At 39.5% G+C, this 20,875-nt stretch overlaps 1 protein-coding gene across 1 annotated transcript; it reads right to left on the bottom strand.

The window, feature by feature from the left end:
• Positions 1-995: 995 nt before the first annotated feature.
• Positions 996-20,195, bottom strand: LOC125745878 (sorting nexin-18-like). Its single transcript, XM_049019127.1, has 2 exons — positions 18,355-20,195; positions 996-2,708 (listed from the first exon to the last, which is right to left on the bottom strand). Exons 1-2 carry the CDS (start codon positions 19,853-19,855, stop codon positions 2,455-2,457), a joined length of 1,755 nt encoding a protein of 584 aa, XP_048875084.1. The 5' UTR covers positions 19,856-20,195; the 3' UTR covers positions 996-2,454.
• Positions 20,196-20,875: the final 680 nt, after the last annotated feature.

Genomic DNA, 20,875 nt, shown 5'->3' with positions numbered 1-20,875 from the left:
ATGGGGAGCCAGGCAGGAATGTTGTTAGGGAATGCAAGATGGGGGGGGAGGGAGGGAGGCAGACATGCAACATGGTGGCCGAAACAAGCAAAACCAGGCAACATCTTCTGATCGATGTTAAAATTTACAGTGGAAGGAGGAAACAATACAATATACAGGCTATGTCCAGTTGATGTATTTACTTAGTATTTGTATGGTTTTTTCCCCCCATAGTTCAGTTTCTGAGAAACTTGTAAACCACATTTGTGGGATAATACAGAAGACTAATGTGGCACAGCCGGGATTAAAGTGGAATCCCTAGTTGGAGGAAACGAAACGAAACAAAAAATATTTAAAAAAATCAATGTGACTTACATTTTATCAATGGTAAAAGAAATAAATAAAAAATAAGAATTACCCTGAGAAACAATGCAAGTTGGAGGGTGAGTGAAAGATGAAGATGTAAGTTAGAAGATGTGTGTTATGTTATTTTATGTAGGCCCAGAGAGACCCACAGGGTGTGCTTGGGGTATAGAGTCTGATTCTGCCCCCCTGCTATATCTACAGGAAGACAGAGCATCCAGGCAAGCAGCCTCCAGCGCCGGCAGCCTTTACCCTGGTTCATCCCTTCCCAGGGGGCCACTTAGAGAGCCAGCAGCAGCAGCACAGCTGCCTTTCCACATGAATTTATCGCCACAGAGGGTGAGCCTGAGGGTGCTGCTTCAGCCGGACAGGAAACGCCACATCTCCCACTGTGGCTGACCGAGCCTGGCCAGGCCCTGGACATCAGCAAACATCCCTCGTCCCCTGGGCTCACTAACGCACCAATATCAGGCCTCTCCAGGAATGCCCAGGCTTCTGCCAAATCCACACACTGCACGTTTTTTTTGCCCATCCTACATTAAGCAGCACATTATACATTATAATACACTTAATTATACATTAAGTATAATTCTTTACTCAGTATATTAACATGTGTTCACTTGGGTTTGGTGCAGTCAGCTCATACAAGACTATTTCAGGTATTTCATACCAGTTTTTATTTTGCACAGTCATTCAAACAGTGGATATTAAGTTGTGATTCAAATGGTCCAATGCTAGCATGATAACTGGGATGAACTGAAAGAATAACAGCGAACAGAGCAAATAACTTTTTGGTTAGTTAACAACATCTAAAGGTAACATAATACCTTTCAACGTCAGGTAGCTGATACTTTAGCAACAACAATATTGAGGCAACTTCAGCATTTGTTTCTTTTCCTCAATTTCTACATTGGAAACAACCCAACTGTTCCTCCAAGATGTTGTTATAGTGAATCAGACAACATAAATGTCCAATCCTGCAAATTATAGGAGAAAGGATTCCACTAGATACAATCCAGACCTGGCCAGTAAGGTGCTTGACCATATTTGGGCTACTGAAATGCTACCCCACAAAAAGTCAAGAATCCCAGACTTGTTAGGTTTTCTTGTGCCTGGAAAGCTTGGCGATTGTATGAAACACCCATATTGATTCAAACGACATTCATTTTTAAAACAATACTTCTCTTCTTGTCTTGATTTCAGCGATGACTTCACCCTTCACCTGCCTCTCAAGTAAAACTTGCCAGGATTAGCATGTAACCCCATCAAGAGATCTCGATAGCGTCGATTCTCACAGAGACATGACATTCATAGGAGGAAATACAAGAGCATCAGAAGGGCACAAAAACAAACAAAAAAAAGCGCTCTCATTCCCCAAGGAAATTCACGCAGCTGGAAAGTCACCGTCATTCTTCATTCTAATGCAGCAATAAGAGATTAAAAAACAGTCCACAAATCTGCAAGGCATGAAAGGATACCAGGGAAACCAGCGGAAGGCACAGATTGTGGCAATAGCTGCTTGCTTGGTAGTTGTAAACATTTTGTTTCTTATTTGTGAGGACAGAGATTGCAACCATGCTAAAGACGCATCCAAGGCAGTCACAGAAGGCCAGTCGACAGCGCTAAATGTAGAGACCACTTATTCTGAGTATCCTTTTTGAGGCTTATTACGAAATTAAAAAAAAACCTATTTTCTCAATAATATGGTTAAACATAAGTGTTAACTAATTAAAAATTAAAACTTACACTGATAATATAAGCAATGATATAACTTGCTTTCATCATGTAAGCTACTTTTTTTTTTGTTAAAATGACTGACTATGTTAAACACACCTTAAGCTCACCGCTGCAATAGCACTGATGCAAATACAGGGCCTTGTTAGCCATCAAAAATGCATAAACTATCTCCCCGAAAAATACATTCCCGGGCAAGGTTAAAAAATATAATAATATCCCGCCCCCTCAAATCAACAGCCATCAAAGATGAATGCAGTGGATCTGAGCGTGTGGAAGAGAGGGAGGCCAGGCCCAGTCCGGCCAATGGTGCTAAGGCAGTGCTTGCTAATTCCGCATAAGGGAGCGAGAGGCAGGTGCCCTCTCGCCAACACCGCACTAGGCGTTGTCGTACTTCTGCAAGGCCTCCTCAAGTTTGGTGGTGATTTTCTGGAAGAAGCCAATCTGCTCACGGAGGAAGTGCTGCATCTGGGCCTTGAAGTCCCGCACGCGGATCTGATGGAAATGGTGGATCTCGGCCAGCGTGGCAAACGAGATGATGTTGCAGCGCTCGCAGATACCCTCCGCGCTCGATCCCTCCATCTTGCCCTCGTCCACGTGCTTCTGGCTCTCCTTCACTTTGGTCAGGGCTCCTGTGTGGAGACAGAGAGCACGGTTTAGTCACTGATGGTACTCTCTTGGTTGGCGGAGGGGCATGAACACACCTGACCTTTACTCATACACTCACGTCAAAATGGAGAAACACACTTGCTGCCTGGTTCAAGAACAGACTGTTTTTCTCTTTTTATCTATCTTAGTTGGAAATGATCTTTTTTAATCTAAGTGGGAAATCATTTGGTGGGTGAAGGGACAAAAAAAAAAATGCTTTTTATACATGGTTCATATCCTGTGAACCAGCACAACATTTAGCTATAATAAGCATCATAAATTAAATACATTTAAAACAGTGTGATAGAACATATTGTTTAAAAAACGCAAATTTTATCCCCTGAATGTTCTTCCAAATAAAAACAACAGACAAAAACCTAAACAGGAAAGGAGAAGGATTTGTGTTTGCCGAATTCATTCTGCATAACATCCCCTGGCTACAGCTGAATAGGTCTATAGAAAAAATATATTATAATAAAAAAAGAACATAAATTACTTTAGACAACTGGAGGAAGTTTCCCATGAAAGAAGAATTTACACCCTTTTGGTACTGGCATGAAACAAGTGATATCATTCAACAGCTGCATGACTTCATCTCTGTGAGAGGAGGATTTGCACTTTTTCAACCCCTCCCAACAGCTCAAGGGCCCAATGTTGTCAGCTTGGAAAAAAATCATTACTTATTCATTTGAAACACCTAAAGTATTTTCTCATCTGCCTGCTACTTCATGGCAGGAAAATCAATCAATCAAGCACCATGAACGCTTATACAAATAAAAGCCATTTCGTGATTTGAAGGTCTTAAAAGTACTATTTTAAGACAAGACTGTAAGATTGTACGATTTGAAAAGAAAAAAGTTGGGCAATGTATGCTATTACATATGTACATTCCAAAAGTCTTTTCACAAATCGGCTACCGCACCTTTACTCCATAGGTATAAGCGCAGAGTCAATCTCACTTAAAGGAACGTTAATTAACCTGTCTAGCATCTTTTGGTTGGATTGTCAGTTTCTATTACTGAAATGGCTGCATGCCGGCATACCTCTAGGGCACAATTATTCATCTTAACTGCATTCCAGAAAAGTCTGAGTCACAACTTAAACAGCAGGAATGATAACCAGTAAATGACACCTGACTAGTGACGTAGGATTTTTGACGCCGGAAACAGGTAATTAAGGTTGCAGCCATTAAAATATGGAGGAACATCACCTACCAGCGTTTTCTTCAATGCAAATATGGAATTTGGGAAGACAACATTGTTCAGTACAAGCTTCGCTTCTTTTGAATAAATTCTAGCTTTCCAACCAAACAATGGAAGATAAAAAAAAGAAGAATTCAATCACCTGTAGCTTTAAAGGACAAATAACATGATTCACAGGCTAATTAACAAACTTCTTGGTTAAAGTGATATTTTTGGGATATGTATTTGTGTATATACAGAACAAGTATGCACTTCGAGAATTTCCTCCTGGGACCAATAAAGTTTTTCCTATCCCAAAAAACCTGACTTCATGATTTTTTAAATAATCTAAAAACAGAACTGAGGCCAATTCTGAAGAACATTTTCATCTGTCCAAACAAATATACAGTGATCCTCCGCCTATCGGGGAAGTTACGTTCCAGACCCATCAGCCTTAAAATACCCCTGCCACACGCTATAAGTACATGTAAACTTATTAAAACACACTTTATAAACACAAATGATATGTGGATGTTGGGCTAAGGATATGAGTAACATACACACACATATACACATATATACACAAACATATATATATACACACACACACACACACACACACACACACACACACACACACACACACACACACACACACACACACACACACACACACACACACACACATCACAGAGAACTGTGATGCGTCTGGGAAAAATCCGTGATATAACGGGGGCACGATAGCTGAACTGCAATAAAGCGGGGGATCACTGTATTCAGACAGCACCAAAAGAGAAAAAAAAACACACACACTCAAACTACAACAATAGATTAATAGGCTGAACGATTTGGGGAAAATATCTAATCCTATAAGTAATTGGATATTGCGACAGATGTAATTTGTGATTGAATTTTTTAAAATTCAAGCTTCAGTTCAATATTCAGTGTTTAGTACAGTTAAAACATCTGACGCATAACCACATAAGATACCATTGAAATATTAAATGGTCTGTTACTAACGCAAGTATGAGAACTTAACAGAGCAGTTCACCCCTAAACTGAGAAAGCTATGTTTTAGAGGGGATTTAGTGCTATCTATCCATCTAGGATGTTCTGCTGGACGTTGCAGACATTGGCCATAGAAACATTGGGCTTCTCTTGAATATAATAGGAGTCCCTTTAAAGATATGAACTGCATCTAATTATTTATTGTATTTATTAGTTCTTTTTTTTTAATTAGCAGAGATCAAACATAAACAACAAAAGCTGTGACCATGTAAAATTAAATAAAGTAATAAAAACTAAAATAAAAATTTAAATTCCTGTACGAAAAACAAACAGGGATCCTGCAGCCAACATTGTTTGTACCCCTAATAATAGGACCTTTCTGTGAATAATCTCTGACCATGAAATAGGTAGGTAAGCAGCGGAATCAATATTCTTTCACACCACGAATGCAACGTTTTCTTTGGGCTTCACATATTTGTTGTTCATGGGCATATATACAGATGCCTTGGCCCACTTTTGTACGGTGAGCATGACTGGTACATAAGGAGCACGGCATGAATTTGTTAAACTACTCTCAGAACACTTTTAAACCCTGGGTCAGACGTGCTGCATGACGTACATCCTAAACCGCAGTCTTTGTGATTTGCTAATCACGTTGTTTCAAATCGTGATTTCGATTTGAAATCGATAAATTGTTAAGCCCTAGTTATAAGGAACTCAGTCGACCGGATTTCCTCCTTTCAAGGTCTTTTTTATAGACATTCAATTACGCAATCACGAAAAACTGTAAATCGTTACTTGCCTTCATAATTTTCTTTAAATTCTGTTCCACAATGACAGCAAAATGACATAGCAACAAAGATAATTAACAACTACTCAGACTCAGAAACATAAAAGCATTCTTGTGCATGACAGCTAAGTCCAGCATCCTAGGCGACGGCACAGTTTATTCACATTCGAAGACCGGTTTGGGGGAAACAATGAGATTTGTGTACTCAACTTATGGATTACATTGCATCTCTTCCCTCATTTAGCCTTCTTGCATTACTCAATATACCACACAACAATACGCTACAGTACACGGTCCCAGAACAAGGACACATTCATATTCCATAGTATATCTCCCCTACAAGATCAATTTTAGATTTAAGTCGTACCAAAATAACCAATGATTGTAACCTTGGATACAAAGACATCAGTCTCTCAGTTTCAGCTTAATTTAACTTCAACACTGTTACACTGAGGGAATCTCTGTTTTTTGTCAAGGACGGAAGCCAAATACAACACACTGGGAAGACAAGTGCTGGAAAACAGGAGTGGCATTCCACATAAGAGGTGCCTGTGCATTGTTATCACCCTCCAGGATACAAGTCTCCTCCCACTGCTGTTTCTCCAAATGCTTCAAGCCCCTGAAAATTCACATACAGCTAACTATTAGCTATCATCTGTACCACTGACCGGTGTGGTATAAAAAAAACCCATATAATTTCATTTACCCTCTTAAAAGCACCTCCACTAATTAATTTCAAATTGACACAATTTATTAGCAAACACAGTAGAGCACATTTCAAGATTTTCTTAAGTTTAAAAAATACAACAACAAAATAAAACAAAAGCCAGTGGCCTTCATCACCAGCTCCCCTGGTGCCAGATGCTTTGGCGTCTCTGACGGACGTCTCTTACGCTTTGGCTGACTTCTGATAAGAAGCTGTAGAACATTACTGAGCGAAGGGCTGCCAGAGGGCAAGACAAACCCATGGCACAGTGAGGGCGGAGCAAACTAGACTACACACAAAAAAAATGTTCAAAAGGGAGACTAGATGCAGACTGAACCGAAATACACCACAAACGCCACACATCCACTACCCTGAGGCAATTTCCTGTTAGCACTCGACCTCTTTTAACATGAACCCCCTGAACTGGCCACAAAATAACCCTAATAAGACACCAATGCTAACGAGGATCAGCTGGGTTTCATTAAAAGAGTTACCTGAGGGCACAGAAATTATGGAATAAAAGACAACAGACTAAAGAAAAGCTTTTTTAGACAGCTGACGGACTAACTGACTTGACTTGGAAACAGTGGTGGTCAGCCACAGGCTCACCTCTTAAAGATGCATAACTAAAGACTTTAGATCTTTTCGTCAAGACCAACAAACTCGTCCAAACACTGACCTACTCTGTCTTCAATGGCTATCCCTTAATTGTGGTCTTCTGGCAACAGTGAACGCTTCTGTGTTTAGCATTTGTCTATTAGGAATTGAATCATGGCTCTTCTGACCTTAGGTTCTTAGGATATTAAGCACTTAATAGCAGCACTTATACCCAGGTTGTATGCTTGACAGTTGTATGCTTGTCATTATCTGTCTCACTCCTATGTCACATCTGCTAAGTAATATAAATGTGCCATTCCTTTGTTTTATCAGTCTGGGCTCTATACTCCTAACCCCACCCAACGCAAGGATTCTAATCCAACTTGCTTGTTCCTATCACTGCATCTCGTTCTACCTGCAACAAATTACACACCTTCCTCATTTACAAGGATGCTTTGCCTCACTTGCATCGCCTGTATTGTCCTCCACACCTTCATATCTTTAATAGATATTAGATTCTCTCCTGCCCTTACACTGGTGAGTGTATTGGTGCAGAACAGCTGCCGTCACATCATCCACACCATTTCCTGGGTTATGAGTGAGGATGCACTGATCCCATTTTCTTTGCCCTGATACAGACACCTAGTATTGGCTGATACCCAAAGCGTGAGTATCAATCCAATACCAGTGTTTGTTTAATAAGTTGTAGGCTTTTGCCTCACTGTGTGGAAGAGATGGTGATCATTGTTTCATATGTAAGGCAACATCAGACTTAACTTAAACCTTAAACAAAGCTTTCCTAACTTTGTAAATCAAAATGTAACACATGCATTGTATATATGCATATGTATATATGATCTATCTCTCTCTCTCACACACACGCACACTCACGACATTACATTTATATATTTATCGTACTTGAAACCTGAGTTTTCAACTCAATCATTTATAATCAGGAGTCACAATTCTCAGTTTGAAAGGTCTTTACAGAGGAACAGAACCTTGACTGTAAAGGCTTATTTATACTTCTGCTTCGTTTCATCGCCTTAAGTACGATGTTGCTGTGCACCTCCCCAGAAATGTAACTACACGTTGTGTGATGCATACTCAGAACTCAGATTTGTCCACTTTGTAGCAATCATTTTTTTTTATCGGTGCGAAAAAACTGTACACTAAGATGTGTTTATATTGGTCATTGAACCCGCCGAGTTATATGCAACAATAAATAACTTGCTTGTGTTAAATGACGTGTTGTCCCTTCCTACTCTTGAGACTTTAGCAGAAGAGAGCTTAAAGTCTGCTTCACTTCCATCATCGTCCCTTATCTTAAAATATGTCCAAACCGCTGCCATCCTCCGTGTATACTCCGTGTATACTCCGTGTTTGCCAAGGCCGGTGTTCGCTGCATTTTTCCTTCCCCAATGTTTCCAGTTGACAAATCTCTCTAGATACCAAAATCTGATTGGGCAGTTAAAAAAAAAAAAAAACAATGCCACGGCTTTGAGTTTTAATGCAATGTTGCAATTAAGTAGTATCAGTTCTTGATATCTGACATTTTTTATGAGTTTGAGAATACGAGTGCAGTATCGCACTGATACCAACATCAGGTATTGGTACTGGTGCATCCCTAGTTATAAGGATTTTCTAATCTGATAAACAACCCTTCCATAACAAGTATTTAAAAAAAGGTGACAGCAACACATTTGTTGTCGTTTCTAAATTTAGTGGATGAATTTTACACAGAGAGGCTTCCCATTTTCCCTCCAAATGTAGGTTCATTAACATGGCTGAGGTTCTGTTGATAAGGAAGCGATGGAAAATATGAGGCTAAGTATCAAGAATTTTATAGAGATAGTCCATCAATTTTTTTATTTCCTTTGCTGTTATTGAAAGTGGTTGCACACAGAGTCACAAAGAAACAGCAGCAGTTTCCTTCCACAGAGCTGCCCGTCACGCAGGGATGAGGATGACGGTGACATGATAAGTCATGTGATTTATAATGGGAAATGGAGGGCAGAGCATTTCACACCATTAATTACTGAGCTCAGAGTGCAATGTAAATGCTAATGCACTACACAAAATTACTGTGATCAGAAAAATAAGCACACAAATACGCCTTGGAAGTTCCCATGGAAAATAGGGGGTGGGGGGGGGGGTGGGGGGGGGGAATGAGACTGGTAGGTATTTCACCAAGCGATGCAGGGTAAAGTACCTTTCTCAAGGATACTACAGCAGGACCCATTCTGAGACTTGAGCTGCAGACCACTGGCTTACGGAACCCTAAACACTATGCTGCCTGTGGCCGTAAATACAAGAGCAATTATAAGCTTAACGGTACCTTATTTACCAACTCCCAGCAGTGAGGAGGAAACAACACAGCTTCATCACTTGCTGCTGCCAAGACATTATTAGGAAAGGTAATTAACTGCAGAAAGCGCTTTGAAGCCGCGGCCTTCTTTCTTACACGGACCCCCCTGCTCCGTTCACGCTTCTCCCACAGCCGTGACACACACTGTGTTTCATGTTGCCGCCTCTCTTAACTTCCACAGAGGCAGCAGTGCATCAGCAAATGCATCTAGGGGCCTACAGTAGCTTCAACTGCCTCAACACATAAGAGCAAACAAGGAGTATCTAGTATTATAGCTACATTTACAGCACTGAATAAGCTAGTCAGAAAATAAAGCCAAAAAAGTGGAGTAAATCAAAATAATCAGGGAAATTACCTAACAATTCGCACGGTTTGACCTAAAGGGCTTTTTGTGGAGAAGGGTGAGGGTCTAAATTACTGCCCAGTTCATCTTAAGGCTGCAGCCCCCCTTGACAGTGGACGGCATGAGTGAGGTAGTGTATCATACGCGAGACGGAAATACACAAGGCCATTCACTCTCCTAGCCAAAGAGCTAAACACAAGGCAAACTCAAGGGACTCTCACAAATCATCTGATTTCATGAGCACAGAAATATTCCACTGAAACATACAAGCATTTAAAAATAATAATGTATAAACATTCACAGCAGCTTGCATGTCATTAAAAAGGTGTAATGAATCAACAAAAATGTATTGTACCTGTATTTTTACAATGTAATTTATAAAAAGAAATAAAGTATTAATTCCTGAGGCTGATGTGGGATTCTTGTTTTATGACAGTTTTGGAAAAACTCTATGAATATATGGTGATTTTTATTTACATATGCACAAAAATAAAGAAATTCTCTCTGCACATCCATCAGTGTAGCTACATTTAACACGTACTTGTCAGGCCACGCCCTGTCCATCAATATCTTTTCAAACGCAAGTAAGACAATATCTCAAAATAAAACAATTCTGTAGAGTGCCAGTGGTCAGAATTCAAAATGCCCATATTGGTAAAAACCTGAAAAAAGCCATCTAGGAACAACAATTAGGGGATATAGTATAATTATTGCTTAGTTGCTAGCTGGTCTCTCCTAATCTTAGGGTGCACACATGCAAACTTGCACTCAGCTTGTGGTTTTATAGGTGTGAGAAGTAGGTGTGAATCATTTGTAGGTTCCATGTCAGCTCTACTCATCTTGAACAGCAGAGGAGATGAGAGGAGAAAGGCTACAGTCTTCACACATTATACTGTGTAGCAGAGGGAGAATAACAATTCTCAGTTTCAATGAGACAAACAGAAATGCAAGAAGGATTTTTTTCAAAATAAAGAAATATAACCCCATAAGTGTAGCTACTTTCCATAACAAAGATCCAGACTGGAAATTACGAGAAAGTAAGACTGAGAGCGCATTTCTATCTAACAACAAAACAAACAAAATCATTAACATAAAGGTTAATATAAAAGGCAAAAGAAACACATACTAGAGTAGCTCAAAGAAACGTCAATGGACATATGTGATGGTAACCCAGTATCACATTTCGGTATATTTACATTTAGCTAGTTAACTAAAGCTTTTAACTTACATGCTTTATCGTTTCATAGAGCTAAACACTTTACTGCAGCAATATAAATTCTGCACACTATTCAAGGACAGGATAATAAGATGCCTGTAACAAAGTCTTCAGGTTAAAAGTCCTTGCCCTTAATCAACTTGTTAACCAATTTAATAACAACAGAGCTTCAGTACACCATGACACCGCCACTGTACAGAGGGTCACAGCTGTTGATATCTTGTACAGTCGAGAGAACAGAACCTAGGAGTACTGGAAAGAATATCTGATAGCACAGTGATTTGAGGTCCCAAAGCCCGTCTTTACAATTTCAAGCAAAGCATAGACGACGGCTGTGCAGGTATTCAAACTCACAATAACCAGACAGCTACCAGTGAAATGAGATACGATATCATTCAGTTAAACCTGTAGAAATCAAGATTGTTACTTTATCTATTGTTATCTGAATTCATTCATAATGTCCTTATTGTTCATCACATATACAGTAGATACTATGTTAAGAGATATATACATAATTCAACACCTGCTACATTTACTCAGGAATTTTCATTCACTATAGCTAATTTATATAAGAATAATGCCAACGGAATCCCTTTTAAAACTTTCCAACAAATCCTTCATGATTTTCAAAAGAGTCAACTTTATAGTGAAGGCATGACTATGCAAAACTACCAGCTCCCAGCTCTAAAATGTACTGGGGGTGGGGTTAGAGTGAACCAGCTGAGTGTTTATGCAAGCCAATGCTTAAAAGCCACATAAAATGATACAGCATAGTGCTGGACGGTAAGACCAAAAATTTAAATTACGGTATTTTTTTTAAGATTCTGACAGTTTCACAGTATATCATGATATTTGTTTCCAGGTTCACTCTTACCGCAATAATGTACATCGATAAAATGCACTTTTAAGAAGTTTTTTTCATGATTTCTTATAAAAACCATTTACATTTAGCAGCTAGTACAAATTACATAGTATGAATTACATGTTTTATTAGATTATTACTTTATATTCAGCTCAATAGTGACATGTTTTATTTGTATGTACTTGGCTCCATAAGAATTATTTCACCAACATGTTGATAATGTATTGATCTAGTAAGCAGCATGTCTTACTGATTACTAGTGATGCTCATACTGTAGAAGGAATTTTTTGGCCAATACCGATAGCCAATTATTTCGAAAACCGACACAGATACTGATTGTTCGGGAGGTTCTGCTTAAAACAAAGTTCATAAGGGATACTCCACCCAAAGAAATTAAAAAATAAATTACATTCCAAAAATATGAAAAAGCATTTATTTTTGGTAAGAAAACAGCAACTCTGGCAACAATCCCAGAGCACTATAAATGTATGCATCTTTTATATATAACATTTACAAACAGAGAAGGGCTGATCAAGTGTGATAAACTCCATAATATCTGGTAACTGCGTTACTGTGGTCACACAAATAAGCACACAAACACACGTTAGAGGCTTCCATGGAAAACAAGAACAATTAGCCTTCATTATTGGAAGAGATGTGTTTTTCATAAACTTTATATTCTTCACTGTCTCACCTTAAGGTGAGCAGTATAATTTGTTGTGCTGAAATATTTACTAATACAGTGGTACCTCGGTATAAGTCCACTTTGGAATAAGTCGAACTTGGTATACGTCCTGCTTGGATGTGAAAAATTTGGCTTGGTATATGAGCTCTGTTTGGAATATGATTCGCATGCTAGAACTCGTATGGGTCAAAATGAGTCATGACAACGCATGCTACCCTTGTTTTCCTCTCTCGAAACAAAGCCATGACTGCCCACAAGCATCAGTACGCCAGTTGCTACCATTCAGTGAACAACCCATGCTATAACTCGTTTTTGCATTTTTTCGCGTACATTTTTGGTAAATTCATTAACCAGTAGTTCTAAGAAAGTTAATGAGACAAGCCAAGCAATGAAGAAAATGGTTAGGATCACCAAGGAGGTGAAAAACGATTGTTGAAGAATATGAAGGTGGCCTGCGTATTTGGGACTTGTCTGCTCCATATGCCGAGAATGACAGTATCTACGATTGCGAAAAACAGACGTTATTAAATCCTATGGTTTAATAACGCTAACGTTATTAAACAATAACGTTAGCTAACGTTGCGAAGGGGGTGAAATTTATAGTTATGTATTTTAGTATTAAGCAGTGTTTAAATTATTATATACAACCCCATAAATGTACAATATGCCAATAGCAATAGGATTTTTTTTCATGGGAATGGATTAATCATTTTCCCTTTATTTCTTATGGAAAAAATTCATTTGGTATACACGTCCTGTTTGGAATAAGTCCAAATATCTGGAATAAATTAAGGACGTATACTGAGGTACCACTGTAGATCCTTCTCGTGAAATTTTAGCAGAGCATTGTTTGTGAAACGCATTTGTCATTTTTGCCAAAGTTTACCTAACTCCACACAGCAGTGTTTAGTATGTGGGAATGCAAAGCAATATGAGTCGCCATTTTAAAGGGAATTTTTGGCAGTAAATATCGGTTCATTTTTAACTATCAGCCTATTGCTCATTGTCACTGTATCAGCCGATTATGATAATTGGCCGATACAATTAGTGCATCTCTAATACTTACTATATATTTAGCTTGGTAAGAACATTTACTTAACCGATATGATTTTAACATTACAAATAAATAGATAATATTAGGGGTTTTGCTTTACCGATATGCATTTAATTGCGAAAGTATTATATTACATGGAATCCAAATTTTCAGACACAGACTTGAATAGCTAGAAATACTATAATGCTGAACAGTTATATAAAAATGACTGTTATGACTGTTAGTAAAAAGTGTATGAACGCACAGTTAACAGGGGTCCCTTCTCAGTACACACTGCACAGTTATCCATAGCGCTTCTAGCAGTGAACAATATTATACAATTTTGCTGCCTTTTGAAACATTACAACTGGAATTTCAGCGATGCTACAGTATAGCTGTATATGAAAAATTCATATCATACAGGAAATTAAAATCAGTATACCAGCTGAACCTGTATACCACCCAGTATTATTACAGCAATTTCAGAGCAAAGTCTGAGAGATGGTACAGGAGTGTAGCACATGACTATGAAAATGAACAGCACTGCAGTGAGATTCACATTGTGGTTGGATATATAGTGCATTTAGCATTACGGCTGAATCAGCCAGATGTTAACCCACATCTACACTGTTACGCAACAGCTACAGAATTAAACCTTTGTAGTGCACATGCAGTCTTATTGGAAAAACATCTTCTTTGCCAGAGGTAGGAGTAGGTCTCTCATTTCTGCTTTCCTAAATGGTGGGCAAAAATCATGTCCTTTGTCTCAGCACATTGAAATGTAAACGGCTACATGACATCAAAACATAGACAACAGCACAGTGCACAAATTAGCCATGGAGAAATCGGAAAAAGCTTAGCTCTCTTTTTACAGCCCAAAGCCAGCCCTTGGACATAGCCTGCTTGTTATCAGGATACTGAGAACTGTGTAAGTCGAAAACAAACCAAAAATTCACTGAACACTGAATACTTAGAACTGGCTCACTAATCATACAGATCATTTACATTTGATTTGGCTGTTAAAAACAACCCATATTCAGTGTACTGAGTGCAATAAAGAGAGGGAGCCATGAGTCGTCTCCGCTGATAACCTCAATTCATTAGTTTAGTCCTGCATTATTCAGAATTCATAAAGTGTGACCCGTCGCATTGAAATGAGTCTTAAGTCGCACTAGTAGAATTTCACCCATAAGACTTATTTCGTGGTGATGGGTCACAAATGTGAGTGTGGAAACATATTGCCTAAATTATATATAACACAAAAGTGAAAAAATAAGAACACATTAAAAAGCAACCTTTAAAGCTCAATTTCTTCTGAGATACGTGGCACGATATTTTTGTTCCTCATTTATATGCATCTGTCTTTCCATGACTGGTTCAAAAATGACAGAAAGAGTGACAAGGAACTGCATTACACACATGTGCTCTTGAGGGCCCTTCAAACCAAAAGGAAGTTATCTAACTTAGTCATTTGCTCTTTGTTATAATGCCTATATAATCGTAGAGTGATCATCAGGCAGGTAGGGGGTTGATCAACAATATGCATCATAACCATTAAACTGGCATGGAATTGCAGCATAATCACAGATCAAATGTCAGGTCCATCTATGTTAAAAAAATGGTATGGCAACATGTCAGTTTGTAATCACATATCCTTTTCAAATATTATACTTCAAGAGCAGGAGAAACAATGGTGGATAAGTATTTGTAAATCACTGCACATTTGATCGGTTGGCCTCGTTACAATGAAAGGGGACAAAGCTGATTAGAATTTTCAATAATGAATAAGAAATTCATGACATGGCATGCAAAAAGCTATCAGTTTTCCTCAGTACAGAAAATGAGGGGGGAACAAAATCTTTAAATACGCAAAATTTACGTAGGTTTTAATAAGCTACTAGCAAAAGGGTACACTTGATAATGATGTCAGATTAAACATAAAGAGTAACATTTAACTAGTAGTTAACCAAGAGATTTTTGGCTGCTTAGAGAAATTGAAACCATTTCTATTAAAACAATTATTCTAGACTTGGCATGTTTTTTCCTTTTTTTGGAAACACTGGCAACCACGACATTTAGAAAAGACACTTCTTAAAATGACCAACACTCTGCTTAAATTAGACAAAGAAGATCAGAGAACAAAACTCCCTGGGTTTCTGCGGGGAAACATGTTAAATCCTAGTGAAAGCAATCAGCAAAATAAAAAGCTTCCACAGATCCTAAATTATCGTGCTAAATGATGCTAATAAGACACTGACAAAAGCTGTAACTTCACATGTGCACCTGGCAAAGGCTGAACTTCATCCAGTTAGCGGCAGTACATGAAATACTGAACATAACATGTAACGTAACATAGAACAGGTATTCAAGTTATTTACCAAAACCTTCTGATTCCCTGGTACGAAATATCTAGACTTGCAATGACAGAAATCTTATGCACCACCTTTTCAGGGGCTGTGTTCAGCTGCTTATTTCAACTCCTGACACAATTGGGCTTACAAAGTATGCATTATGCACGAGGATAAAAACATCCATTCTCATTTAACCAGCTAAATGGAGAGCACACGAGGAACCAGTTAAAGACTGGTCCATTTCAGATCCAGTTTGGACATTTATAATCCTGAGGCCAGGTAGCCACTGAACAAGCAAGTATACAAAACATGATTACAATTTGTATAAGAGTGTGAAATGGCCTGTCATCAGTCAAATATTTCTCACAATTAGTTCATAAGTATTCATAGACTTCCAGTGATTTAGGTTTTTTCCCAGAATAACAAAAGGAGTGTTTTGAGTACTCAGCCAAGTGCAGCCCTGATCCTTTAGTTTGTGTTTATTTTCTGAATTTCAATTTTAACTTAAAGTAAGTTAACTATGTTATTGAACAATTGCGTACAACAGTGATGCATTCACTATAAGCATCACAGGTAAAACAGCCACTGTATCATTCATTATTTCTGGCATATTTATATCCATCAGATACGTTTATCAGAAGCAACATGCAAGTGAGGAAAACTTGGGGTCAGAGAACAGGGGCAGCCGGCATTCCTGTGGGGATTAAGAGCATTGCTCAAGGGCCCGACCACAACACCACCACTATGCCAGTTGTGGGTTTTGAATCCACTACCTTCTCGACATGGGGACAGATCACCAACACACGAGATACACGATTGAAACCCAATGTTAATTTAGTGGAAAACAAATACCACCCAAGCTGTCCTCAGTGGACTCAAGGTCAGTCTGCAGATAGGTAAGAACAACAAAGGAATGGTAGCATCACAGATGATCTCCTCCCACTCAACCTCAATACAAACTGCCCTCCTGAAGGCCGTTCACACACACATAGCTGTCAATATGCTTTCTTCTCTCTATACATGTGAGAAAAAAAGCAGGAATTTTTTTGGGTTGGAATTAGGCCTCGACTTGGAGATTATGACAGGAATATGGCCAAAATGGCTGCATTGAAGTATGCAAATAATTTGGTGCATTTTCAAAATAAACACCTTGTGACCTTTTTTATGATTAAATGTCTGTCTTGAATACATCACAGTAGTGCAGTATTACACTGAAATGTACTGTGTTATTTAAAAATAAGCAGCTCTGCTCTTTCACTGCTGGTTCTGCCACATTTCTCTTAATAGCCAACAGAAATAAATCCACATCATTCATTTTCACTTGGTCTCACTTCGATTAATCATCCACAGAAATGATTGTTTCGCCGCATGCAATCAGCTACACCCTCCTTGACTGCTTTAGCTTTTACAGGAAATGTAGTTACACGTTAATGTCCTGTGAATTCACCTGATTAGCACATTAGCAGCTTATGCTGAAAGCCAAATTTGTCCATCCACAGCTGTGCTCAAAATTAACCTGTTGCTTGATACAGGTCGGGGGTGGGCCAAAGATTTCAAATCAAATTTGCCAGTGTTGCTGTTGTGTGATAATTCTATCAACAGTCCATCAACCATGAGTTTTATCTAGTATGATTAAACCCTTTCTGTATTTTTCCACAGTGCAATATGATAAGCTGGATGTTATCCCAAATCTGGGCGTAACACATAATGTCATATTTATTAATGTATTATTTCTCCTGTGTTATTTTGTTATTATTGCATCTTCATGACTGCTTAAAAAAATTAGTACAAGTAAATATATCCATGTCTTAATTACTTTTCCTGAGCAGGGTAACACAAGCCTGAAGCCTTTTTCGTTTAACTCCTTGTGCTGTATCTGGGGTTTGTATTCATTTTTCAGATCTTACTATTTTCATTTTTACTGCTTTTATCTGCTTACTCTGCTTGATCATTTTTCATTTTACATTGTGAAACAGGTACCCTACCCTAGTTTTATGCACTTTGATCTATTTAGTCGTGAGTCATGACTTATGTGATTTAACTGGCCCCTAAATGAACTCCTCCCCAAAATGAGGAAAACAAAATCCTTCATAAAGCAGTAGGAGTGGCCTTAAAATGCGCAATAAGTTTCTGCCTAATGCTATGCTGGTTATTTTGACTGAGTCAATCTTCTATTCAGGGCTGGGCAACAAGGAATCAGGTGAATTATGCTGAAAGCATGCAGTAGAAACAATACAATGTTAAAGTATCTAAAATTAACCATGATCTGCATGTCCTGACTGCAAAGGATACTTTTCATTTAATACAAAATATAGGTTTTTATTCCCTCAAGCAATGCAAAAGTCACAGTGCATCTAGAGAAGGTGATGCTACACCAACGGAAATGTGATTAAAAGACAGCACACAGATTTACACTCAGAAACAGATTAATATGTGTGCAGCACTGAACATGTTTAGTTTAGACTAAGCTCACATAGAAAGAGACTTTACCTTTCTGGACATGAATGATGTCTGGATAGTTAGCCAAGTGCCCCTGGTAGAGGGCTAAAAGGTCCATCACGGGGTCCAGATCCTGTCGGGGCTGCTCAGCAAAATACTCTCCAATGGTGTCATAAGCTTCCGCCGTGTACGCAATTGCGTGATTTAAGCCGACAGAGAACTGCTGTTGGTCAAGTTCAAAAGCCTGACCAAGGATCTTAAATGACAATCCAACTTTCTGGTACTCCTTCTTAAATCCAGCAATCTGCTTTCGGGCAAATTCATTGAAGGTGGTATTAACTTGGACCACGCTATCATCCATTTTTTTTGTGAATGCCTTGAAGCCATCGATTTTACTTTCCACGTCCTGAAGGTCGAGTGGAACTGCGGGGGTGCTAATGGTGAGGAAGAAATTGGCACCGACCATTTCATCTTTCTCCGCCTTCCTCTTCCCCTGTTTCCAGGACTTTTCATCAGTGCTGCTGCATGTGAGGAAGTGTTGAAAAACATCACACCTGGCCAAAACCGGATGGCTGGTCATGTGGTTCATCCACCAGATCAGGCCTTTCCTCCTCTTTGAAATGAAGTCCTCCTCAAACCTTCCAGTGGCTTGCTTTTCGGGGATGTGAGGAACGGAAATAACAGGAAACTTCTCCACCAGCCTAGTATACAGCCAGTCAAAATGTTTATACCTTCTGCTGACGGTACTCTGTGTGTGAGTGGGAGTCAGCTTGTACGCCACGTAACTTTTCATGCCCTTAAATTTGGTTTGTTTGGTGGGGTCGTCGATGGAGCATACAAACAGGTAAGGGTTCTCCTGCCACTCCGGTCCATACTGGCCCATCACAACGCAAATCTTATCCCCATCCTTGACAAAACCAGAGGCTTCACCCAACACGAAAGCCTCACCTCCAGATTTCACAAAGGTCGAGAACCTGTTGAGGTTCCTGCTGACGGTTGCCGAGCTCTTGGCTTGCTGGGCAGTCCCACCCCGAGGCATCGATGAAGTGGACATCCTGTATGTGGACGGCCCGTTCCCCTCGTAGTCTGGAAAACTCCCACCAATGACTCCAGGCTCATCTGCAACTGTGGAGCTGTCATCCCACTCATCATCCCAATCATCATCACTCGCCTGACTGGGCTGATAACTGGGTGGATGCTGAACTGGAACTGGGTAGCTGGTAAAACTAGGAGCAGTAGTCTTTGATAAGTTTTCATCTATTGGCTGTGTCTTGTAAGATGTATCAAAGCTGCTACCAGAGATATTGGCATACTTTGAAGCTTGATACCCGTCCCCGGCCGAGATGTTATTGTTAAAAGATGGAGCCGTGTTCTTCAGGATCTCCACGTAGGAGGCAGGAAAAAGCCCCCTTTCCCCTCTACTGTTCACTCCCTCCAACCAACCTTCTATGTCTTGCTCACAGTACAAAGTAACGATTTCATTTTCCTTCACTGAAATCTCGCCGGGGTTTTCGGAATTAAAGTCATATAAAGCCCGCGCCCTTAACGCCATAATGCGGAGCAACCAGAGCGGTACAAATAGAGAGAAACTCCCCGACAGAAACTACTAAATCAGTCCGAACTCAACTCACACAAGTCCGGGCACTTTCAGCGATTCGCTGCGGCTCCTCTTCAGTTTCGTCGGATTATTAGTAACAAAACGGCCAGGGACTTAAAAACTGTTACTTTTCATAGCTTTAAAAAAACTCCTTTAGTAAACAGAATAATAATAAAAATGCGAGTCAGCAATCACTCCCTGCTGCCAAGAGTTACAGCTCAAGCGAATCCTTGCTCCAGATGCCATAAGCTCTCTGAAAACTGCAACAGCGCCAGCCATACGTCATCAGCCTGAATAATCGAGGGAGGAGCCACGCAAGACAATCGACCAGGCAACACGAATCTACCACAGTTTCCCGGTGGGTATCAAAGTGATTTTTTTTGCGAGGATACTAGGAGGAGTTTTGGAAAAACTGTTGCAAGCTGTATCCCTAGTACAGTTTCTGTTGTAGATTGTGATATTAGCACGCCAATGTGTTGAATATGTTAACTCGTATACCTTTATTGCCTATTTGCACCCTGCACGGTCAGAAATTCAACCTGGAAATTTAAGTGCTTAACTCTGACGGTGATATTCCAAAAACAAAATAAAACTTCCACGGCAATACAAATCTAGTCCTGTTTGCAGATTCTAATGGCAGTCATTTTAAGTGAAAGCTCCAGCTTGTGAAATGTAGTCCAGAATTTTCTTGTTTTCTTTTGGGGGAACACGGTGATGCAGTGGTTGACAATGTCGCCTCACACCTCTGGAACAAGGGTTCTGGTCTTCGCCATAGTTCCATGTGTGTGAAGTTTGCATGTTCTCCCCGCGTTGGCGTGGGCTTTTTTTCTGTCCGACACCCGTCAACCCTAACCCCCACAGTCCAAAAGCATGCTGAGGCTTACTGGAATTACCAAATTGCCAATAGGTGTGCATATGTGAGTGCGTGATGTGTTAGTGTACCATGCGATGGTTTGGCGCCCCATCCTGGTTACT

Source organism: Brienomyrus brachyistius, chromosome 7 (assembly GCF_023856365.1).
Source record: "Brienomyrus brachyistius isolate T26 chromosome 7, BBRACH_0.4, whole genome shotgun sequence".
In the NCBI taxonomy this organism is placed as follows: Eukaryota; Metazoa; Chordata; class Actinopteri; order Osteoglossiformes; family Mormyridae; genus Brienomyrus; species Brienomyrus brachyistius.
Note: the sequence above shows the minus strand (reverse complement) of the source record. Positions and strands in the feature narration are given on the sequence as shown.

Coding starts and splice junctions, on each gene's coding strand:
- LOC125745878 (XM_049019127.1), bottom strand. CDS start 19,855: ATGGCGTTAAGGGCGCGGGCTTTATATGACTTTAATTCCGAAAACCCC. Junction 2,709..18,354: donor CATCATTCATGTCCAGAAAG/GTAAAGTCTCTT, acceptor GTCTCCACACAG/GAGCCCTGACCAAAGTGAAG.